Source organism: Tachyglossus aculeatus, chromosome 4, assembly GCF_015852505.1.
Source record: "Tachyglossus aculeatus isolate mTacAcu1 chromosome 4, mTacAcu1.pri, whole genome shotgun sequence".
In the NCBI taxonomy this organism is placed as follows: Eukaryota; Metazoa; Chordata; class Mammalia; order Monotremata; family Tachyglossidae; genus Tachyglossus; species Tachyglossus aculeatus.
Genome location: NC_052069.1, coordinates 131,293,947 through 131,309,839, shown reverse-complemented (window position 1 = coordinate 131,309,839; position 15,893 = coordinate 131,293,947). Strand labels below are relative to the sequence as shown.

Genomic DNA, 15,893 nt, shown 5'->3' with positions numbered 1-15,893 from the left:
TCTGGGCCTCGGTTGTTACCTCATCTGGAAAACTGGGGATTGAAACCGGGAGCCCCCCGTGGGACAACCTGATTACCCTGTATCAATCAATCAATCGTATTCATTCATTCATTCAGTCGTATTTATTGAGCGCTTACTGTGTGCAGCGCACTGTACTGAGCGCTTGGGAAGTCCAAGTTGGCAACATAGAGAGACGGTTGAGCGCTTACTGTGCGCAGAGCACTGTACTGAGCGCTTGGGAAGTCCAAGTTGGCAACATATAGAGACGGTTGAGCGCTTACTGTGGGCAGCGCACTGTACTGAGCGCTTGGGAAGTCCAAGTTGGCAACATAGAGAGACGGTTGAGCGCTTACTGTGGGCAGAGCACTGTACTGAGCGCTTGGGAAGTCCAAGTTGGCAACATAGAGAGACGGTTGAGCGCTTACTGTGGGCAGAGCACTGTACTGAGCGCTTGGGAAGTCCAAGTTGGCAACATATAGAGACGGTTGAGCGCTTACTGTGGGCAGAGCACTGTACTGAGCGCTTGGGAAGTCCAAGTTGGCAACATATAGAGACGGTAGAGTGCTTACTGTGGGCAGCGCACTGTACTGAGCGCTTGGGAAGTCCAAGTTGGCAACATATAGAGACGGTTGAGCGCTTACTGTGGGCAGAGCACTGTACTGAGCGCTTGGGAAGTCCAAGTTGGCAACATATAGAGACGGTTGAGCGCTTACTGTACGCAGAGCACTGTACTAAGCGCTTGGGAAGTACAAGTTGGCAACATTTATCTCCCCCAGCGCTTAATAATAATAATTATAAGGACTGTGAGCCCCCCGTGGGCCAACCTGATCACCTCGTAACCTCCCCAGCGCTTAGAACAGCGCTTTGCACATACTTATATGCAAGTAAGCGCTTAATAAATGCCATTATTATTATAATAATATATAATTATAATTATTAGAACATTATTATCATTACTATCGCGGTAACCAGTTTCTTCATGCAGGTTCTCTGCGATTTAAGTCTCAGGCCTGAGGCCGATCTGCCGCCCCTGACCGGAGATTCCCGTCACCCCCCTCGTCCCGTCATCCCGCCGCTCATTCATTCATTCATTCATTCATTTATTCATTCATTCATCCATCCAGTCGTATTTATTGAGCGCTTACTGTGTGCAGAGCACCGTACTGAGCGCCTGGGATCGTCAGACCCCTCGTCCCGCGCGGTCCGCCGGACTCGGCGGATCCGGCCGCGGGGGATTTCCCCTCCGGGAGCGGTCCCCCCGCCGTCCCGTTGACTTCCCGTTTCTCCCGCTTCCCTGTCTCCAGAGGAACGCGATTGAGCGTTTCTGCGGGGAAGTGAGGCGCCTGTGCCACGCGGAGAGGAGGAAGGACTTCGTGTCCGAAGCCTACCTCGTCACCCTGGGCAAGTTCATCAACATGTTCGCTGTTTTGGACGAACTGAAAAACATGAAGTGCAGCGTGAAGAACGATCATTCGGCCTACAAGCGGTGAGTAATAATAAATAAATAATATTTATTATATTCATTATTATATATAATATTATTATATTATTATATTATATTATTATTATATTATTATATATATAATATTTATTATTATATTATTATATTATTATATATATAATATTTATTATTATAAATAAATAATAAAGGGGAATAAATTCATTCATTCGTTCATTCATTCATTCGGCCGTACTTATTGAGCGCTCCCTGCGTGCCGAGCACTGGACTAGGCGCTCGGGGAGTCCGAGTCGGCGGCATCTAGAGGCGGCCCCCGCCCGACAGCGGGCTCACGGCCTCGGAGGGGACCGACGTCCCTGCCTGGATTCAGATTCACACGAACGGCGGGGCTCGGCGGAGGGAGGCCGGGCTTGGGAGTCCCAGGTCCTGGGTTCAAATCCCGGCTCCGCCGACCGTCAGCTGGGTGACTTTGGGCAAGTCGCTTCACTTCGCTGGGCCTCGGTTCCCTCATCTGGAGGAAGACCGGGAGCCCCCCCCGGGGGGACAACCGGATAATAATAATAACGATGGCATTTATTAAGCGCTTACTACGTTCAAAGCACCCCTTGTAACCTCCCCGGCGCTTAGAACAGTGCTTGGCACGTAGTAAGCGCTTAATAAATGCCATTATCATCATTATTATCATCATCATTATCATTATCATCATTATTATTATTATCCCGGCTCCGCCACTTGTCAGCTGGGTGACTTTGGGCAAGTCACTTCACTTCTCTGGGCCTCAGTTCCCTCATCTGGAAAATGGGGATGAAGACTGTGAGCCCCCCGTGGGACCACCTGATCACCTTGTAACCTCCCCAGCGCTTAGAACAGTGCTTTGCACATAGTAAGCGCTTAACAAATACCAACATTATTATTATTATTATTATTATTATTATTATTCATTATTCCGGGCCTGGAATGCCCCCAATCCCTCTGCCCCTCCGCCAAGCTAGCTCTCTTCCTCCCTTCAAGGCCCTGCTGAGAGCCCACCTCCTCCAGGAGGCCTTCCCAGACTGAGCCCCTTCCTTCCTCTCCCCCTCGCCCCCCTCTCCATCCCCCCCCATCTTACCTCCTTCCCTTCCCCACAGCACCTGTATATATGTGTATATGTTTGTACATATTTATTACTCTATTTATTTATTCATTTTACTTGTCCATATCTATTCTATTTATTTTATTTTGTTAGTATGTTTGCTTTTGTTCTCTGTCTCCCCCTCTGTGAGCCCACTGTTGGGTAGGGACCGTCTCTATATGTTGCCAACTTGTACTTCCCAAGCACTTAGTACAGTGCTCTGCACACAGCAAGCGCTCAATAAATACGATTGATGATGATGATGCTGATTATTAACTGGAAAAAGCACAGGGAAATCGTCGCTTCCCAGTTCCGACTGCGCAGGCTCCGGTTCCGTGGTCGTCTGAACGTGAATCCTGGGCGAACCTTGGGGTCCTAGGGAAGGGATTCGGGAAAATAAAACAAATCCCCTCTCCGCAGACCCTCGTGATAGGGTTAGAAGCGGAACCCTGGATGACTGTTCAAATTCCAGTTGTTTTAAAGGATTGATTTAATTTTCAGGGCGCTGGAAAATAGCGTTGGCGTTTTATTTTCCCCTCATTCAGTTGGTTTTCTCTTCAAAGGGCTGCCCAGTTTTTGCGGAAAATGGCCGATCCTCAGTCGATTCAGGAATCCCAGAACCTTTCCATGTTCCTGGCTAACCACAACAAGATTACTCAAGTAAATTTTCCCTTTTCTTATTTGCTTCTCATCTTCCAACCTTCACTGAAGTCAATTTTCCCTTTACTTATTTACTTCCAACCTTCACTCAAGTCAATTTTCCCTTTACTTACTTACTTATCTTCCAGCCTTCACTGAAGTAAATTTTCCCTTTACTTATTTACTTATCTTCCAACCTTCACGGAAGTCAATTTTCCCTTTACTTATTTACTTATCTTCCAACCTTCACGGAAGTCAATTTTCCCTTTACTTATTTCCTTCTCTTCCAGCCTTCACTCAAGTCAATTTTCCCTTTACTTATTTCCTTCTCTTCCAACCTTCACTCAAGTAAATTTTCCCTTTACTTATTTCCCTCTCTTCCAGCCTTCACTCAAGTAAATTTTCCCTTTACTTACTTATCTTCCAGCCTTCACTCAAGTACAATTTCCCATTACTTATTTACTTCTCTTCCAGCCTTCACTCAAGTACATTTTCCCTTTACTTATTTACTTATCATCCAACCTTCACTCAAGTCAATTTTCCCTTTACTTATCTTCCAGCTTTCACTCAAGTCAATTTTCCCTTGACTTATTTACTTACCTTCCAGCCTTCACTTAAAAGTAAATTTTCCCTTTACTTATTTACTTATCTTCCAGCCTTCACTCTAACGTAAATTTTCACTTTACTTATTTACTTATCTTCCAGCTTCACTCAAGTGCATTTTCCCTTTACTTATTTACTTCTTTTCCAGCCTTCACTCAAGTAAATTTTCTATTTACTTATCATCCAGCCTTCACTCAAGTAAATTTTCCCTGTATTTATTTACTTATCTTCTAGCCTTCACTCAAGTAAATTTTCCCTTTACTTATTTACATATCTTCCAGCCTTCACTCAAGTCAATTTTTCCTTTACTTATTTACTTACCTTCCAGCCTTCACTCAAGTTCATTTTCCCTTTACTTATTTACTTATCTTCCAACCTTCCCTCAAGTAAATTTTCCCTTTACTTATTTACTTATCTTCCAACCTTCACTGAAGTCAATTTTCCCTTTACTTATTTACTTATCTCCCAACCTTCACTCAAGTAAATTTTCCCTTTACTTATTTACTTCTCTTCCAGCCTTCACTCAAGTCAATTTTCCCTTTACTTATTTACTTGTCTTCCAACCTTCACTCAAGTCAATTTTCCCTGTACTTATTTCCTTCTCTTCCAGCCTTCACTGAAGTAAATTTTCCCTTTAGTTATTTCCTTATCTTCCAACCTTCACTGAAGTAAATTTTCCCTTTACTTATTTCCTTCTCTTCCAGCCTTCACTGAAGTAAATTTTCCCTTTAGTTATTTCCTTATCTTCCAACCTTCACTGAAGTAAATTTTCCCTTTACTTATTTCCTTCTCTTCCAGCCTTCACTGAAGTAAATTTTCCCTTTACTTATTTACTTATCTTCCAACCTTCACTCAAGTCAATTTTCCCTTTACTTATTTACTTATCTTCCAGCCTTCACTCAGTCAATTTTCCCTTTACTTATTTACTTCTCTTCCAACCTTCACTGAAGTCAATTTTCCCTTTACTTATTTAGTTATCTTCCAGCCTTCACTCAAGAACATTTTCCCTTTACTTATTTACTTATCTTCCAGCCTTCACTCAAGTCAGTTTTTCCTTTACTTATTTACTTACCTTCCAGCCTTCACTCAAGTTCATTTTCCCTTTACTTATTTACTTATCTTCCAACCTTCCCTCAAGTAAATTTTCCCTTTACTTATTTACTTATCTTCCAGTCTTCACTCAAGTCAATTTTCCCTTTACTTATTTACTTACCTTCCAACCTTCACTCAAGTAAATTTTCCCTTTACTTATTTCCTTATCTTCCAGCCTTCACTCAAGTCAATTTTTCCTTTACTTATTTACTTCTCTTCCAACCTTCACTCCAGTCAATTTTCCCTTTACTCATTTACTTATCTTCCAGCCTTCACTCAAAGTCAATTTTCCCTTTACTTATTTACTTCTCTTCCAACCTTCACTGAAGTAAATTTGCCCTTTACTTATTTACTCATCTTCCAGCCTTCACTCAAGTCAATTTTCCCTTTACTTATTTACTTCTCTTCCAGCCTTCACTCAAGTAAATTTTCCCTTTACTTATTTACTTATCTTCCAACCTTCCCTCAAGTCAATTTTCCCTTTACTTATTTACTTAATCTTCCAACCTTCACTCAAGGAAATTTCCAGAACAATTTACTTATCTTCCAACCCACGCCTGGCCACCCCGCCGTGTAAATTGTCGTACGCAGGGTTTGTCGACGGAACATTACTCCTCCTCTTTGCGTTTCAGTCCCTGCAGCAGCAGCTTGAAGTGATCTCCGGCTACGAGGAGCTCCTGGCAGACATTGTGAATTTGTGCGTGGACTACTACGAAAATAAAATGTACCTGACCCCCAGCGAGAAACATATGCTTCTTAAAGTAAGTGGCGGCCGGGGATCGTTGCCGGCGTCGGACGAGTGGTTCGGGAACGGCATTCGTGCTCGTACATACGCTGAATTATTTTGCCGTCATCCTCCCATTTCGGTCGTGCTGTTGAGCGCTGTCGATTCGGCTCACACCGTGGGCGGGACGCTGTACTGAGTGCCGAGTTGGCGGGCCGCTTCCCGGCCCACAAAGACGCTTCCGGTGGAGAGAGTGAAGAGCGAGGTTGAAATGAGTCGTTCGGACGTCCGGAACCGTTCGAAATGTTCGCGCGGATCGAGTCCCTCGGGGGGACGGATCCGAATGCAGAGGCCACACGGGAGGGCGCGGGAGCCCGCTGTTGGGTAGGGATTGCCTCTGTTTGTTGCCGAATTGTACTTTCCAGGCGCTCAGTCCAGTGCTCCGCACGCACTAGGCGCTCAATAAATACGACTGAATGAAGGGATGAATGAGAGGGAGTCGGGAAATGAGCGCTCGGTCAGGGAAGGCCTCTTAGAGGAGATCGGCCAACCGGTCGATAATGGTATTTGAGTGTTTATTTATTTTTATTCTTTTTTTAATAACATCTATTAAGCGCTTACTATGTGCCAAGCACTGTTCTAAGCACTGGGGAGGTTACAGGGTGATCCGGTTGTCCCCCGGGGGGCTCCCAGTCGTCATCCCCATTTTACAGATGAGGGAACTGAGGCCCAGAGAAGTGAAGTGCTTCTGTGCGGAATACGGTGCTCTGCACACAGTAGGCGCTCAATAAATACGATTGATTGATTGATTGATTGAAGTCATACAGCTGGCAATTGGCGGAGCCGGGATTTGAACCCGTGACCTCGGACTCCAAAGCCCGGGCTCTTTCCACTGAGCCACACTGCTTCTCTTAGTTTATTGCATGCAGAGCACTGTACTGAGTGTTTGGGAGAGTTAGTTGACACGTTCCCAATTTTTCCAGATGTTTAAATCCCTCTTCAAACCCCCCATCCCTCTGCTTCCCCCATCCCCTTCCCCGGATGACCTTACTACCTACTTATAATAATAATAATAATAATGGCACTTATTAAGCACTTACTATGTGCAAAGCACTGTTCTAAGCACTGAGCACTGTTCTAAGCGCTGAGAAAATTGAAACTACTAGGCGTGATCTCCCCTGCTTAATAATAATAATAATGATGACATTTATTAAGCGCTTACTATGTGCCAAGCACTGTTCTAAACGCTGGGGAGGTTACAAGGTGATCAGATTGAATGAATGAGTGCTTTACGCCCACCTTCGACGCTTATGTGTATGTTTCCTCCGCTGTTGATTCAATTATTCGTTTCGATCACTCACAATTTTACATGTCTTCCCCGTTACCGCTTATATGTATGTTTTCTTGGCTGTTGATTCAGTTATTTGTTTCGATCACTCACAGTTTTACGTGTCTTCCCCGTTACCGTTTATGTGTATGTTTTCTCCGCTGTTGATTCAATTATTCGTTTCGATCACTCACAATTTTACGTGTCTTCCCCATTACCGCTTATGTGTATGTTTCCTCCGCTGTTGATTCAGTTATTTTTTTCGATTGCTCACAATTTTACGTGTCTTCCCCATTACCGCTTATGTGTATGTTTTCTCCGCTGTTGATTCAGTTGTTTCGATCACTCACAATTTTATGTGTATTCCCCATTACCGTTTATGTGTATGTTTTCTCCGCTGTTGATTCAGTTATTCGTTTCGATCATTCACAATTTTACGTGTCTTCCCCATTACCGCTTATGTGTATGTTTCCTCCGCTGTTGATTCAGTTATTTGTTTCGATTGCTCACAATTTTACGTGTCTTCCCCATTCCACTTATGTGTATGTTTCCTCCGCTGTTGATTCAGTTATTTGTTTCGATCGCTCACAGTTTTACGTGTCTTCCCCATTGCCGCTTATGTGTATGTTCTCTTGTCTGTTGATTCAGTTATTTGTTTCGATCACTCACAATTTTGCGTGTCTTCCCCGTTACTGCTTATGTGTATGTTTTCTCCGCTGTTGTTATTCGTTTTGATCACTCACAATTTTACGTGTCTTCCCCATTACCACTTATGTGTATGTTTTCTCCGCTGTTGATTCACTTATTCGTTTCGATCACTCACAATTTTATGTGTCTTCCCCATTCCGCTTATGGGTATGTTTCCTCCGCTGTTGATTCAGTTATTTGTTTCGATCGCTCACAGTTTTACGTGTCTTCCCCATTACTGCTTATGTGTATGTTTTTTCGGCTGTTGATTCAGTTATTTGTTTTTATCACTCACAATTTTGCGTGTCTTCCCCATTACCGCTTATGTGTATGTTTCCTCCGCTGTTGATTCAGTTATTCGTTTCAATCGCTCACAATCTTACGTGTCTTCCCCATTACCGCTTATATGTATGTTTTCTCAGCTGTTGATTCAGTTATTTGTTTCGATCACTCACAATTTTACGTGTCTTCCCCATTACCACTTATGTGTATGTTTTCTCCGCTGTTGATTCAGTTATTTGTTTCGATCACTCACAATTTTACGTGTCTTCCCCATTACCGCTTATGTGTATGTTTTCTCGGCTGTTGATTCAGTTATTTGTTTCGATCACTCACAGTTTTATGTGTCTTCCCCATTATCGCTTATGTGTATGTTTTCTCCGCTGTTGATTCAGTTATTCGTTTCAATCGCTCACAATTTTACGTGTCTTCACCATTACCGCTTATGTGCATGTTTTCTCTGCTGTTGATTGTTATTCGTTTCGGTCACTCACAGTTTTACATGTCTTCCCCATTACCGCTTATGTGTATGTTTTCTCCGCGGTTGATTCAGTTGTTTGTTTCGATCACTCACAATTTTACATGTCCTCCCCATTACCGCTTATGTGTATGTTTTCTCCGCTGTTGATTCAGTTATTTGTTTCGATCACTCACAGTTTTATGTGTCTTCCCCATTACCACTTATGTGTATGTTTTCTCCGCTGTTGATTCAGTTATTTGTTTCGATTGCTCACAATTTTACGTGTCTTCCCCATTCCACTTATGTGTATGTTTTCTCCACTGTTGATTCAGTTATTTGTTTCGATTGCTCACAATTTTACGTGTCTTCCCCATTCCGCTTATGTGTATGTTTCCTCCGCTGTTGATTCAGTTATTTGTTTCGATCACTTACAATTTTACGTGTCTTCCCCATTACCGCTTATGTGTATGTTTTCTCCGCTTTTGATTCAGTTATTTGTTTCGATCACTCACAGTTTTATGTGTCTTCCCCATTGCCGCTTATGTGTATGTTCTCTCGGCTGTTGATTCAGTTGTTTGTTTCGATCACTCACAATTTTACGTGTTTTCCCCATTACCGCTTATGTGTATGTTTTCTCCGCTGTTGTTATTCGTTTTGATCACTCACACTTTTACGTGTCTTCCCCATTACCGCTTATGTGTATGTTTTTTCCACTGTTGATTCAGTTATTTGTTTCGATCACTCACAGTTTTATGTCTTCCCCATTACCGCGTATGTGTATGTTTTCTCCGCTGTTGATTCAATTATTCGTTTTGATCACTCACAATTTTACGTGTCTTCCCCATTACCGCTTATGTGTATGTTTTCTCCGCTGTTGATTCAGTTATTCGTTTTGATCACTCACAATTTTACGTGTCTTCCCCATTACTGCTTATGTGTATGTTTTCTCCGCTGTTGATTCAGTTATTCGTTTCGATCGCTCGCAGTTTTACGTGTCTTCCCCATTACCGCTTATCAATCAATCGTATTTATTGAGCGCTTACTGTGCGCTCGGCTGTTGATTCAATTATTTGTTTCGATCGCTCACAGTTTCACGGGTGTCTTCCCCGTGACCGCGGAAGCTCCTTGTGGGAGTTTAGGTGGGCTTTTTTGGGTCCTTCTCCAAACTTAGCAGAGCGCTTTGGAAACCAGCGGGAGCTCGGGAATGCTGTTACGACGGCTGAAACAGTCTAGGAGGGAGTGAGGTTTTGTCACAGATCATTAGCCGTTCGGTTTTCCTAGGGAAAGTTGATGAAACGTTCCTGAGATTTTTGTTTTCTCGTCCTTCGGTCTCTTTTCCTATTCTAGCCACTCCCCGGTCTTTAAATCCCTGTTCCCTCTGCTACATCCCGTCCTCCTCCCTGCAGAGCTCGGATATTTGCATTTTTCAATCTTTTAACCATCACCTCTCCATCCACGTACTTCCAAGCTTGCGGTGGCTCCCAGATCCCGGGGAGAGGTGGGACCGTCTGTAGTCTTTTGGGGGAAATGGAATAGGTTGAAATCTCGGTTTTTCAGGTCATGGGATTTGGCTTGTACCTGATGGACGGAAGTGTCAGTAATATCTATAAATTAGATGCCAAGAAGAGGATCAACCTGACCAAAATCGACAAGTTCTTCAAGGTGAGTGACTTTGCAGATCCGTGAGACGGCGTTTGCCTTTGGGGAAAATAGTGTATTTATCGTCCCGAGTAAATCCAGCAGCTGTTTACGGCTTAACTAGCCGTCGGGTTTTCGGCCAAGCCACTTCCTCCGGGTGTCATTAATCCGCCGCTACCTGACGGGCTGTGAGGAAGGAAATCCTGGCCACCGTAATGACTGTATCGTTTTCCCTTCTTCGAGTTCAGCAGCTTCAGGTGGTTCCACTCTTCGGGGACATGCAGATCGAATTGGCGAGATACATCAAAACCAGCGCTCACTACGAGGAGAACAAGTCTCGGTAGGAATACGGCGAAATTAAAGGACGCCGAGACCCCGCCGCTCTCTTTGAGGCGTTTCCCTGCCGTCGAGGCAGTTTCCGCCCACTGCCCCAACTGGGCCAGACGGATCTCCGGAACACGTTCAGCCGCTTTTTATTTCATCTCCCGCCTCGGAACGGAGCTTAAATCCCGAATTCCGGAAAGCGGGCTTGGACGAAGCCTCCCTCCTCCCTCCCCCGTTGCTTCTGTTGATGCTTATCGCGACCTAGTGAACGTTTCCTTCCCTTTGTTCCCCGTGAACGTTTTGGGAAAAGCGACCGGTGTAGAACCGATCTGGACTAAAAGCTGGATGATGCATTTCTCGGGGAAACTGGGGAACTCCACCCTTTGGGCATATGATATTCGCCCCACGCTCAGCCCCCGAATGCCGTAAATTATTTATTTTAATGCTTCTGTCCCCTCCTACACCGAAAACTTATCGTGGGCAGGTCACTCTGGTGCACCGTCCTCTCCCAGGCTCTTAGTACGGTGCGATGCACGCAGTGAGCGGTCAGTAAATACCACCGATCGATCGCTTGAAAAAGATTTGTGAAATTTTTGTGGAAAAGTCCTTTGTGTCCTTTTTTACGGACGCGTGGCGAGGCGGTTCTTTAAAACGTCTAAGCGGGACGTTCCTTGTATCTTTTTCTTTCCATTCCGGCCCAGTTCTCTGTGGCCGAGATGGCGTATTTGACCCTCGAGCCGTGACAGCTGGTTTTAAAAGACGCGGTAAAGGACTGAGCTTCAATCGCCCAATGCCTAAAGTACTCTAAAGTGCGGAAAATAAGTTAATCGCACTCTCAAAATAACTTAGTACGAGGAAGTGAATCGCCCCATGCCTAAAGTACTCTAAAGTGTGGAAAATAAGTTAATCGCGCTCTCAGAATAACTTAGTACGAGGAAGTGAATCGCCCAATGCCTAAAGTACTCTAAAGTGCGGAAAATAAGTTAATCGCGCTCTCAAAATAGTACGAGGAAGTGAATCGCCCAAAGCCTAAAGTACTCTAAAGTGCGGAAAATAAGTTAATCGCGCTCTCCAAATAACTTAGTACGAGGAAGTGAATCGCCCAATGCCTAAAGTACTCTAAAGTGCGGAAAATAAGTTAATCGCACTCTCAGAATAACTTAGTATGAGGAAGTGAATCGCCCAATGCCTAAAGTACTCTAAAGTGCAGAAAATAAGTTAATCGCGCTCTCAGAATAACTTAGTACGAGGAAGTGAATCGCCCAATGCCTAAAGTACTCTAAAATGCGGAAAATAAGTTCATCGTGCTCTCAAAATAGTACGAGGAAGTGAATCGCCCAATGCCTAAAGTACTCTAAAGTGCGGAAAATAAGTTAATCGCGCTCTCCGAATAACTTAGTACGAGGAAGTGAATCGCCCAATGCCTGAAGTACTCTAAAGTGCGGAAAATAAGTTAATCGCGCTCTCCAAATAACTTAGTATGAGGAAGTGAATCGCCCAATGCCTAAAGTACTCTAAAGTGCGGAAAATAAGTTCATCGCGCTCTCAAAATAGTACGAGGAAGTGAATCGCCCAATGCCTAAAGTACTCTAAAGTGCGGAAAATAAGTTAATCGCGCTCTCCAAATAACTTAGTACGAGGAAGTGAATCGCTCAATGCCTAAAATACTCTAAAGTGCGGAAAATAAGTTAATTGCGCTCTCAAAATAACTTAGTACGAGGAAGTGAATCGCCCAATGCCTAAAGTGCGGAAAATAAGTTAATTGCGCTCTCAGAATAACTTAGTACGAGGAAGTGAATCGCCCAATGCCTAAAGTACTCTAAAGTGTGGAAAATAAGTTAATCGCGCTCTCAAAATAATTTAGTACGAGGAAGTGAATCGCCCAATGCCTAAAGTACTCTAAAGTGCGGAAAATAAGTTAATCGCGCTCTCAGAATAACTTAGTATGAGCAAGTGAATCGCCCAATGCCTAAAGTACTCTAAAGTGCGGAAAATAAGTTAATCGCGCTCTCAGAATAACTTAGTACGAGGAAGTGAATTGCCCAATGCCTAAAGTACTCTAAAGTGCGGAAAATAAGTTCATCGCGCTCTCAGAATAACTTAGTACGAGGAAGTGAATCGCCCAATGCCTAAAGTACTCTAAAGTGCAGAAAATAAGTTAATCGCGCTCTCAAAATAACTTAGTACGAGGAAGTGAATCGCCCAATGCCTAAAGTACTCTAAAGTGTGGAAAATAAGTTAATCGCGCTCTCAAAATAATAAGTTAATCGCGCTCTCAAAATAAGTTAGCACGATGAAGTGAATTGCCCAATGCCTAAAGTACTCTAAAGTGCGGAAAATAAGTTAATCGCGCTCTCAAAATAACTTAGTACGAGGAAGTGAATCGCCCAATGCCTAAAGTACTCTAAAGTGCGGAAAATAAGTTAATCGCGCTCTCAGAATAACTTAGTACGAGGAAGTGAATTGCCCAATGCCTAAAGTACTCTAAAGTGCGGAAAATAAGTTCATCGCGCTCTCAGAATAACTTAGTACGAGGAAGTGAATCGCCCAATGCCTAAAGTACTCTAAAGTGCAGAAAATAAGTTAATCGCGCTCTCAAAATAACTTAGTACGAGGAAGTGAATCGCCCAATGCCTAAAGTACTCTAAAGTGTGGAAAATAAGTTAATCGCGCTCTCAAAATAATAAGTTAATCGCGCTCTCAAAATAAGTTAGCACGATGAAGTGAATTGCCCAATGCCTAAAGTACTCTAAAGTGCGGAAAATAAGTTAATCGCGCTCTCAAAATAACTTAGTACGAGGAAGTGAATCGCCCAATGCCTAAAGTACTCTAAAGTGCGGAAAATAAGTTCATCGCGCTCTCAGAATAACTTAGTACGAGGAAGTGAATTGCCCAATGCCTAAAGTACTCTAAAGTGCGGAAAATAAGTTCATCGCGCTCTCAGAATAACTTAGTACGAGGAAGTGAATCGCCCAATGCCTAAAGTACTCTAAAGTGCGGAAAATAAGTTAATCACGTTCTCAGAATAACTTAGTACGAGGAAGTGAATCGCCCAAAGCCTAAAGTACTCTAAAGTGCGGAAAATAAGTTAATCGCGCTCTGAGAATAACTTAGTATGAGCAAGTGAATCGCCCAATGCCTAAAGTACTCTAAAGTGCGGAAAATAAGTTAATCGCTCTCTCAAAATAATTTAGTACGAGGAAGTGAATCGCCCAATGCGTAAAGTACTCTAAAGTGCGTAAAATAACTTAATTGCGCTCTCCAAATACCTTAGTACAAGAAAGTGAATCGCCAATGCCTAAAGTACTCTAAAGTGCAGAAAATAAGTTAATCGCGCTCCCCAAATAACTTAGTACAAGGAAGTAAATCGCCCAATGCCTAAAGTACTCTAAAGTGCGGAAAATAAGTTAATCGCGCTCTCAAAATAGTACGAGGAAGTGAATCGCCCAATGCCTAAAATACTCTAAAGTGCGGAAAATAAGTTAATTGCGCTCTCAGAAATAACTTAGTACGAGGAAGTGAGTCTCCCAATGCCTAAAGTACTCTAAAGTGCGGAAAATAAGTTAATCGCGCTCTCCAAATAACTTAGTACGAGGAAGTGAATCGCCCAATGCCTAAAATACTCTAAAGTGCGGAAAATAAGTTCATCGCGCTCTCAAAATAGTACGAGGAAGTGAACCGCCCAATGCCTAAAGTACTCTAAAGTGCGGAAAATAAGTTAATCGCGCTCTCAGAATAACTTAGTACGAGGAAGTGAATCGCCCAATGCCTAAAGTGCTCTAAAGTGTGGAAAATAAGTTAATCGCGCTCTCAAAATAATTTAGTACGAGGAAGTGAATCGCCCAATGCCTAAAGTACTCTAAAGTGCGGAAAATAAGTTAATCGCGCTCTCAGAATAACTTAGTACGAGGAAGTGAATCGCCCAATGCCTAAAGTGCTCTAAAGTGTGGAAAATAAGTTAATCGTGCTCTCAGAATAACTTAGTACGAGGAAGTGAATCGCCCAATGCCTAAAGTACTCTAAAGTGCAGAAAATAAGTTAATCGTGCTCTCAAAATAACTTAGTACGAGGAAGTGAATCGCCCAATGCCTAAAGTACTCTAAAGTGCGGAAAATAAGTTAATCGCGCTCTCAAAATAGTACGAGGAAGTGAATTGCCCAATGCCTAAAGTACTCTAAAGTGCGGAAAATAAGTTAATCGCGCTCTCAAAATAACTTAGTACGAGGAAGTGAATCGCCCAATGCCTAAAGTGCGGAAAATAAGTTAATCGCGCTCTCAAAATAGTACGAGGAAGTGAACCGCCCAATGCCTAAAGTACTCTAAAGTGCGGAAAATAAGTTAATCGCGCTCTCCAAATAATTTAGTACGAGGAAGTGACCCTTAGACCTAAGGAGCTGGACTTAATGTATCGTCTTTTTTATTTCCCTGCGTCCGAAAGAGCGGCAGGTTCATCGTGCACTGTGAAACGTTTTCTCTCCTTTAAACATGTCCCCTGTTCAAGTGTAATAATAATAATAATAATAATAATAATAATAATAATAATAATAATAATAATGGCATCTATTAAGCGCTTACTATGTGCAAAGCACTGTTCTAAGCGCTGAGGAGGTGACAGGATGATCAGGTCGTCCCACGGGGGGCTCCCAGTCTTCTACAGTGCTAAGCGCTTAGTACAGTGCTCTGCACATAGTAAGCGCTCAATAAATACGATTGATGATTATTGATGATGATCCCCATTTTCCAGGTGAGGGAACTGAGGCCCAGAGAATAATAATAATAATTAATAATGGTGTTTATTAAGCGCTTACTATGTGCAAAGCACCGTTCTAAGCGCTGGGGAGGTTACACGGTGATCAAGTGGTCCCATGTGGGGCTCACAGTCTTCATCCCCATTTTCCAGATGAGGTCACCGAGGCCCAGAGAAGTTGCCCAAAGTCACACAGCGGACAATTTGGCGGAGCTGGAGTGTAGAAAGAGGTGCTGGGGTTGTCTGAATTCATTCGATCGTATTTATTGAGCGCTTACTGTGTGCACGGAGCACTGTACTGAGCGCTTGAATCCAGTAGCTCTGCCGCTTCACCTCTTCCCGAGGACAGATTTTCATCCCGGAGCCAGTCACCGAAGGGAGTAGAAACAGCTGTTTCTAAAAGAATAATAACAATAACGATGGCATTTATTAAGCGCTCACTGTTCTAAGCGCTGCGGCGGTGACAAGGCGATCAGGATGTCCCACGGGGGGCTCCCGGTCCTCATCCCCATTTTCCAGGTGAGGGAACTGAGGCCCAGAGAATAATAATAATAATTAATAATGGTGTTAATTAAGCGCTTACTCTGTGAAAAGCACCGTTCGGAGGTTATAAGGTGATCACTTTGTCCCCCGTGGGGCTCACAGTCTTCATCCCCATTTTCCAGATGAGGGAACTGAGGCCCAGAGAAGTTGCCCAAAGTCACACAGCGGACAGTTTGGCGGAGCTGGGGTGTAGAAAGGAAAGAGGTGCTGAGGTTGTCTGAATTCGTTCGATCGTATTTACTGAGCGCTTACTGTGTGCA

General features: G+C 43.4%; 1 protein-coding gene across 1 annotated transcript in view; it reads left to right on the top strand.

Moving 5' to 3' along the window:
• The window catches only part of LOC119927160 (cytoplasmic FMR1-interacting protein 1-like), a 97,666-nt gene that overhangs the window by 28,323 nt on the left and 53,450 nt on the right, over positions 1–15,893 (top strand). Inside the window, exons 5-9 of the mRNA XM_038745697.1 lie at positions 1,305–1,486; positions 3,134–3,230; positions 5,537–5,665; positions 9,939–10,043; positions 10,268–10,359. Of these exons, the coding sequence (XP_038601625.1) occupies positions 1,305–1,486; positions 3,134–3,230; positions 5,537–5,665; positions 9,939–10,043; positions 10,268–10,359 (605 nt within the window). The remainder of the gene's footprint in view (positions 1–1,304; positions 1,487–3,133; positions 3,231–5,536; positions 5,666–9,938; positions 10,044–10,267; positions 10,360–15,893) is intronic.